The sequence below is a fragment of the Vitis riparia genome, chromosome 15 (genome assembly GCF_004353265.1).
Source record: "Vitis riparia cultivar Riparia Gloire de Montpellier isolate 1030 chromosome 15, EGFV_Vit.rip_1.0, whole genome shotgun sequence".
Taxonomy (NCBI): Eukaryota; Viridiplantae; Streptophyta; class Magnoliopsida; order Vitales; family Vitaceae; genus Vitis; species Vitis riparia.
Window position 1 is genome coordinate 8,713,680 of NC_048445.1, and position 8,474 is coordinate 8,722,153.

General features: G+C 35.0%; 1 protein-coding gene across 1 annotated transcript; it reads right to left on the minus strand.

Annotated features, from left to right (window-relative positions):
• Positions 1 to 1,904: 1,904 nt before the first annotated feature.
• LOC117931938 (ethylene-responsive transcription factor 2-like) lies at positions 1,905 to 3,243 on the minus strand. Its single transcript, XM_034853007.1, has 2 exons — positions 3,185 to 3,243; positions 1,905 to 2,247 (listed from the first exon to the last, which is right to left on the minus strand). The coding sequence occupies exons 1-2, from the start codon at positions 3,241 to 3,243 to the stop codon at positions 1,905 to 1,907; spliced, it is 402 nt and encodes a 133-aa protein (XP_034708898.1).
• Between the last annotated feature and the right edge of the window lie 5,231 nt (positions 3,244 to 8,474).

An 8,474-nucleotide genomic window follows, 5' to 3' on the forward strand; every position in this document is an offset into this window, starting at 1 on the left:
ATAAAAACAATCCTCAGATGATTGCTTTTTCCAAATGTCAAATTCTCAGAGTCATGACCATTGCTGATTGGAATAAAAAACCAATCACTTGCAAGGCATTTAGTTAACTTTTCCATCCCATGAGCTACAATTACATAGATTATATGGATGCTTGGTACAATATGTTTTATTTGCAAAGCTACCAACATTCTTGGTTCATCCAATTCTCAAGAAACTATAATACCAAATTTCCTACTTGGTTTCAAAAATGGTGGACTTTCTTTGGTCTCCTAGACTCCATATTTCCTCCTAAAATTCAAGAAAAATTCAACTTCTACAAGGGCAAGACTTCATCTTAGTCTATCTCTCAATTGAGACTCCTTACGTTATGTTCCAGATTAAGAATTCGTTGGATTCTCACATGGAATATTATCAAGAAGCAAGAGCAACCTCATCATTTTCCATTATCTCTCTCTAGAGAATTCAGTATCAAATGGTGGGATAAATTCAATCATGATTTTATATGTCAGCAAAAGATTTTGCAAATAATTTCAAGGCCAAGATCATCAAATTCAAAAGATTCAGCAAGCTCTTCTCAAGGGCCGACTCAAGAAGAATTCCTAACTTTGAAAAGCAAATGTCAAGCTTCATTAACCGCTGCTACTGATTTAGAGCAATGTCGTCAAGGACCTATTCAAACTCTCAAACAGTTTGGAGATCATCAAGAAAATGAAGAAACCAAAGACACGACTTTATCATATGATTTATATGTAGACCCTTAAAATAAATTTGAAGTAACATATCGACCGGTCATGCTCAAATGAGGGGTGATTGTGATCCAACTTCAGATAAAGGAAGATATCACATTGAATAGGAGAAAAAATTTATGACTATAAAGCGTTAAAACCATGGTTTTTATTTTATACTTAAATCTATTTTAGATTTTTATTAATTTTTGTTTGGATAAAAATTTTTGATATATGTTGTTATATATATATATATAAGAAAATATAATTTTTTTATAACAAATTATATGTAAAATATGTTATATTTTAATATTAATTTTTTATGTAATTATAGTGATCATGTTTTGAAATGATTATGAAAGAAATATTAAATTAAGAAAATAGTTATATGATAAAAAGATTAAAATTAAAAATAGTATAAACACAAAAATAATATGATGAAGGTATTTTTGTAAATCTTTGTCATATTATTTTTACTTTTATACTATTTTCAATTTCTTAATTTTTTATTTATTGTGTAACTATTTTCTAAATTTAACAATTTTTTATAACTATTTTAAAACATCTTCACTAATAATTAAATATTATAACAAATGAAATTTTAGTACCCAAGTACAAAAAAATTTACTTGTTCGTAAAATTAAGAAAATTTAAAATGTGTTTAAGAATTTTTTTAGAGTATTATAATTAATAATTAAAAAATTAAAAATATTTTAAAAACTTTTGCATTATATATAAATATACAATAAATTCATAGAAAATAAGTTAATTATATAATATTCATATAATTATATAAAATTATATGAATATTAAAGGTCATAATCACACAAAAGATTAAGTGCCCCTTTGAAATCATTGTGAAAATTAGTTGTTAATTATTTTAAAATCTCATGTTTGAAAACTTAAATATAAAAAATAATTTTTTCGATCTATGTATTTTTTTTGTGAAGTTATTAAGTATTTATGTACGATATAAAAATTTTCAAAATATTTTTCATACTTTTAATTATCATTTAGAGACATGCACGTAATCCTTAACATCAACAAACATCATTAAATCTTGATGTTAAAAAAATCTTTTAAAAAAATTCACATCACCTTTATTTTATTTTATTTTTAATTTTACAGATCATAATTTAAAGGAAAAAAAAATGAGTCCGTTAGCTGATCTTCTTCAGACTATGAGTTCACCCATAGTTGATGCAGTTGGAACACATCTACTACATTTTCTGTGGCCGCCTCTACTTCAACCGTCGAATCCACGTCTCCCTTTCTACGCTTGAGGGCTGGTGCCGCCACAGCCGACAATGACGGCTGCGGAGAGCGGCGCTTGGGGGTTATTCTCACCGGCTCTGGATCGCCAGACCCAATCCGATGAGGAAAATTGACTAGCGCACGAGAGCCGCGTATCCTGAAGGCGGCTCGGTCGTAAGCCAGCGCGGCGTCCTCCGCAGTCTCGTACGTCCCCAGCCACACTCTGGCGCCGTTCTTCGCCAGATCCCTTATCTCCGCCGCGTACCTCCTGTTATATTTATATAAATATATATATTGTTGGTTAAAAAATAAAGTGTAAGAAGAGTTACACTTTTGAAAAAATAACCTTTGAAAATAAAGTGTAAGAAGGGTTACACTTTTAAAGTGTGAATTAAACACATGATTAAGTTTTGAAATGTTACAAAACTTGAAAAGTTAAGGAAGACAATGAGTCTTCTCATCTTTGTAACTTTTCAAAACTTAAGAGGTATTTACACATATGATTAAGTTTTGAAATGTTACAAAACTTGAAAGGTTAAGGAAGACAATGAGTCTTCTCATCTTTGTAACTTTACAAAGCTTAAGAGGTTAAGTGTAAGAGAGTTACACATTTGAGATTAAATCATGTTTAATGTGTGAATTAAACATATGATTTAATTTTTGAATGTTACAAAGATGAAGAGATTGAGGAAGACAATGGGTTTTTTCTCATCCTTGTAACCTTTTTTCAACCCTAAGAGTGCTATATATATGACTTTTCTTCTTTTGAAATCTTATGCAGAAAAGTGAAAAGGCTTGATCAATCCCAAGACTATTTCCATTAGTTCCCTAAAGATTTCTAGAGGTGGGAGGAAATAGAGTCTTTGGACAAAGTTCCAAGAACTTGTTTGAGCCTTTCTTGTGTTCTTCTTCTTGTTGTTCTTATTTTGTATCTTTGAAAGTTTCATTGTATCAAAGTGAGTGTGTGAGAGTGTTTCTTTTCTCCATTGTAATCAATTTTCGTCAACAATCAAAGACTCTTTTCACAATGGAAGGAGAGACTATCAAGATTATGAACCAAGACCTTGTGAGGTTGGATCGTTTTGATGGTTCCAACTTCACTAGGTGGCAAGACAAGGTGAGATTCCTTCTCACAGCACTCAAGATTTTCTACATCCTTGATCCTACCTTGGCACCGTTACCGGAACCAAAGGAAAATGACACACCTCAAGTGGTGGCGGCAAGGAAGAAGAGGGAGGATGATGAGCTCATATGTAGGGGTCATATTTTGAATGCCTTATCCGATAGGCTATATGATCTCTACACCAACACCAATTCCGCGAGGGAGATTTGGGAGGCTCTTGAAAACAAGTACAAAGCCGAGGAAGAAGGTACCAAAAAGTTTCTTATTTCTCAATACATAGATTTCAAATTTTTTGATGAAAAGCCTCTCTTACCACAAATTCATGAGTTGCAAGTAATTGTGAATAAGTTGAAAGTTCTCAAAATTGAACTTCCGGAGGCCTTCCAAGTTGGTGCTATTGTGGCTAAATTACCATCAAGTTGGAAAGGTTACCGGAAGAGGATTCTCCACAAGAGCGAAGATTACTCCTTGGAGGAGATTCAAAAACATCTTCGCATTGAGGAAGAATCGAGATCAAGAGACAAAATGGTGGAAGAGTCCAATGGTGGGACTAACAAAGCCAATGCAGTTTCAAAGGCCAATCATCCTAGAGGTAAAAATAACAACGTCAAAAGGAATTCCGGAAATTATATGAGCCCCAAGAAAAATCAAGAGCAATTTAAGGGCAAGAAAGGTTCTTGTTTTGTGTGTGGAAAACTCGGGCATTATGCTAGGGAGTGTAGGTTCCGAAAGGACCAAAAAGGGGCTGTGGTGAATGCAATTGATGAGGAGATCATTGCAACACTAAGTGAAGTGTGCGTTGTCCAAGGAAAGGTGCAAGGATGGTGGTATGATACTTGTGCCACAATTCATGTTACCTATGACAAATCTCTTTTCAAGACCTTTGAAGATGCAAAGGGAGATCAAGAGGTTCAAATGGGCAATGAAGGAAGATCCAAGGTGCTTGGCAAGGGCACTATTGAAGTTGTTTTTACTTCCAGCAAAAAGGTTACCCTTACAAATGTATTGTATGTCCCCGATATGAATAAAAATTTGGTTAGTGGGGATTTGCTTGGCAAACCGGGTATCAAAGCGGTGTTTGAATCCGGTAAGCTAATTTTATCCAAATCGGGGAACTTTGTGGGAAAGGGGTATTCTTGTGATGGGATGATCAAACTTTGTACCAATGACAATATCAATAAAATGGCTTCTACTTCCGCTTATATGTGTGATTCAAATTCTTTATTTTTGTGGCATAATAGGCTTGCACATGTTGGTTTAAGCACTATTAAAAGGATTGTGAAATGTGGTTTGATTGCTTGTGATACCAAGAAATTTGAAAAGTGTGAAATATGTGTTAAATCAAAGATGATTAAAAAGCCTTTTCATAGTGTTGAGAGATCATCTAATTTGCTTGATTTAATACATAGTGATCTTTGTGAACTTAATGGCATGTTAACAAGAGGTGGAAATAGGTATTTTCTTACATTCATAGATGATTGTTCTAGATTTACCTATGTGTTTTTGTTGAAAAACAAAAGTGAAACTTTCAATGCCTTTAAAGTTTACAAAGCCGAAGTTGAAAATCAACTAGGAAAAAATATTAAGGTGCTTAGAAGTGATAGAGGTGGTGAATATTTCTCTAGTGAATTCAATTCTTTTTGTGAAGAATATGGCATAATACATGAGTGCACCGCACCTATACACCTCAACACAATGGCATAGCGGAGAGAAAGAATAGAACATTCTTGGAAATGGTGAATGCTATGTTATTGCATGCTAAATTGAATTTCAATTTGTGGGGTGAAGCTTTATTGACTGCTTGCCATATTTTGAATAGAATTCCTATGAAGAAAAATGAGATATCTCCATATGAGTTATGGAAAGGAAGGAAGCCTAATATAGGTTACTTCAAAGTGTGGGGGTGTCTTGCTTATTGCAAGAAAACGGATCCAAATAAAACAAAATTGGGTCCAAGAGCCATTAAGTGTGCATTTGTAGGCTATGCCTCAAATAGCAAAGCTTATAGGCTATTAGACTTGGAGTCTAATGTGATAATTGAATCAAGAGAAGTAGAGTTCTTTGAGAATTTGTTGAGTGATAGCAATTCTCAAGTGCCTACTAGTGTTGGAGAGTCTCAAGAGGAGACACCTTCAAAGGTTGTTGAGCAACCCATTGTGCCTCGGAAAAGCCAAAGAGCTAGAAAAGAGAAAGTGTTGGGATCGGATGAGATTGATTCTCAAAGAATTTCCTTTTACTTAGTAGAAGGAAATAGAGAAGATATTATAAGAAAAATTCCTATAGTACTTCAAATAGAGGAGGATCCCAAAACATACAAAGAAGCTATGGCTTCTAGAGATGTTGCTTTTTGGAAAGAGGCCATCAATGATGAAATGGATTCAATTATGTCCAACCAAACATGGGAATTGGTAGACCTTCCACCAGGATCTAAACCAATAGGGTGCAAGTGGGTATTTCGAAGGAAATATCACACCGATGGTATGATTCAAACCTTTAAGGCTAGATTAGTAGCTAAGGGGTTTAAACAAAGAGAAGGTATTGATTATTTTGATACCTATGCGCCGGTGGCTAGAACAACATCGATTAGGATATTGTTTGCTTTGGCATCAATTCATAATCTATTTGTTCATCAAATGGATGTCAAAACGGCATTCTTGAATGGGGATCTCAATGAGGAGGTCTACATGGAACAACCGGAAGGTTTTGTTCTACTAGGGAATGAAAACAAAGTGTGTAAGCTTGTCAAATCATTATATGGTTTAAAACAAGCTCCCAAACAATGGCACGAAAAATTTGATCATGCTATTCTTTCGGATGGATTTAGACACAACAATGCGGACAAGTGCTTATATTCTAAGACTTGTGATGACTATATGGTCATAGTGTGTCTATATGTGGATGACATGTTAATCTTGAGTGATGACATGAAAGGAATAATAGAAACGAAAAGGTTTCTATCCTCAACCTTCAAGATGAAAGATCTTGGAGAAGTTGATACTATATTGGGTATCAAAGTGAAAAGAAATAGTGGGGGTTATGCTTTGAACCAAACCCACTATATTGAGAAAGTAGTTAGCAAATTTAGTCATCTCAAGATTAAAAATGCTAATACTCCATTTGATTCAAGTATAAAACTTGAAAAGAATGATGGTAGATCGGTGGCTCAACTTGAGTATGCAAGTGCAATTGGAAGTCTTATGTATGCTGCTCAGTGTACTAGGGCTGACATTTCATTTGCAGTTAGTAAACTAAGTAGGTTTACTAGCAATCCAAGCGTGGAACATTGGAAAGCTATTGGTAGAGTTCTTGGTTACCTAAAGAATACCAAAGAACTAAGCCTCCAATATTCAAAGTTTCCTGCTATACTTGAAGGGTATTCAGATGCAAGCTGGATATCGAGTGTGAGAGATAATTTATCTACCACAGGTTGGGTGTTTACACTTGGTGGTGGGGCTGTCTCTTGGGGATCCAAGAAACAGACTTGTATATCACACTCAACCATGGAGGCAGAGTTTATAGCTCTAGCTGCAACTGGAAAAGAAGCTGAGTGGCTTAGGGATCTCATGATGGACATCCCTTTTACTGCAAATAATGTGTCAACAGTGTCGATACATTGTGACAGTCAAGCCACTCTAGCTCGTGCGTACAGTGAGTGTACAATGGGAAGTCTAGACATATAAGCATTAGACATGATTATGTGAGACAATTGATTCAAAATGGAATCATCTCAATCTCATTTGTGAGGTCAAGTGGAAACTTGGCGGATCCTTTTACTAAACCTCTTACAAGAGATTTAGTAAGGATAACATCTAGAGGGATGGGACTAAAACTCCTTAAATAAAACTCACCAATGATGGTAACCCAACTTAATACTAAGAAATGACTAGTCTTAAGTTCAATGGGTAAAAACAAGTCATTGATAAGTGGGTTGTGGCAGCATTAGAACATGTGAGTTCCATCCGTGATGATTAATGCTGGTTGTTACCGTTGGAGGGTTAAGCTTAAAGCTTTTAATGAAATTCAGTCTATGTGTGACAAGCATCTTAAAGGTAACAAGGATGCTGGAAGAATTTCACCTATGTGAACTTAGGGGTGGTGCCGCCTCTCATGAGAGTTAGAGTTTCTTTCAAGAAAGTTCATAAATGGATTGAGCACATGGCCATAAAAGTGCTAAGCAAGAAAATAATGGGCACTCGTGTGGTTAGTGGAAGTGTGTGTGTTGTTACCCGGTTTCGTTACAAGGAATAACTGGTTCAATGCTACAAGCAACCTGGGATTTCAACGGAGCTTTGTGACAATTACACTAAGGTAAAATTCAAATCGAAAGATATTTTATTTTATGCATTTTCACTGTTAAGGTTATAAGGGTTGATGTTTATTTTTAACCAAGTGGGGGATTGTTATATTTATATAAATATATATATTGTTGGTTAAAAATAAAGTGTAAGAAGAGTTACACTTTTGAAAAAATAACCTTTGAAAATAAAGTGTAAGAAGGGTTACACTTTTAAAGTGTGAATTAAACACATGATTAAGTTTTGAAATGTTACAAAACTTGAAAGGTTAAGGAAGACAATGAGTCTTCTCATCTTTGTAACTTTACAAAACTTAAGAGGTATTTACACATATGATTAAGTTTTGAAATGTTACAAAACTTGAAAGGTTAAGGAAGACAATGAGTCTTCTCATCTTTGTAACTTTACAAAGCTTAAAAGGTTAAGTGTAAGAGAGTTACACATTTGAGATTAAATCATGTTTAATGTGTGAATTAAACATATGATTTAATTTTTGAATGTTACAAAGATGAAGAGATTGAGGAAGACAATGGGTTTTTTCTCATCCTTGTAACCTTTTTTCAACCCTAAGAGTGCTATATATATGACTTTTCTTCTTTTGAAATCTTATGCAGAAAAGTGAAAAGGCTTGATCAATCCCAAGACTATTTCCATTAGTTCCCTAAAGATTTCTAGAGGTGGGAGGAAATAGAGTCTTTGGACAAAGTTCCAAGAACTTGTTTGAGCCTTTCTTGTGTTCTTCTTCTTGTTGTTCTTATTTTGTATCTTTGAGAGTTTCATTGTATCAAAGTGAGTGTGTGAGAGTGTTTCTTTTCTCCATTGTAATCAATTTTCGTCAACACCTCCCCCACGGCCTACGCCGCACTCCTCTGTATCTCCTCCACTCCTCCGGCCCCGCGGCCTCCTGGGTCTCTGCCTTCACCTCCCCTACGACTCCACTGGCGGCAGCAGCGTCCAATACCGGCGAATTCTCCCAATTTTCAGTGAAGGTGGGAGTAGTGGCGCAATTCGCCGGAGCATTGGCAAAGAATGGGTAGGAAGGTCGGAATCCTCAAGAAGATAACGGCGAACGATTCA

What these genes read in the sequence shown, in the direction of transcription:
- LOC117931938 (XM_034853007.1), bottom strand. Translation starts at nt 3,243, where the DNA reads ATGACCCCTACATATGAGCTCATCATCCTCCCTCTTCTTCCTTGCCGC. An exon ending in CCTTGCCGCCACCACTTGAG is followed by an intron (nt 2,248 to 3,184) that starts GTGTGTCATTTT and finishes TAAATATAACAG; the next exon opens with GAGGTACGCGGCGGAGATAA.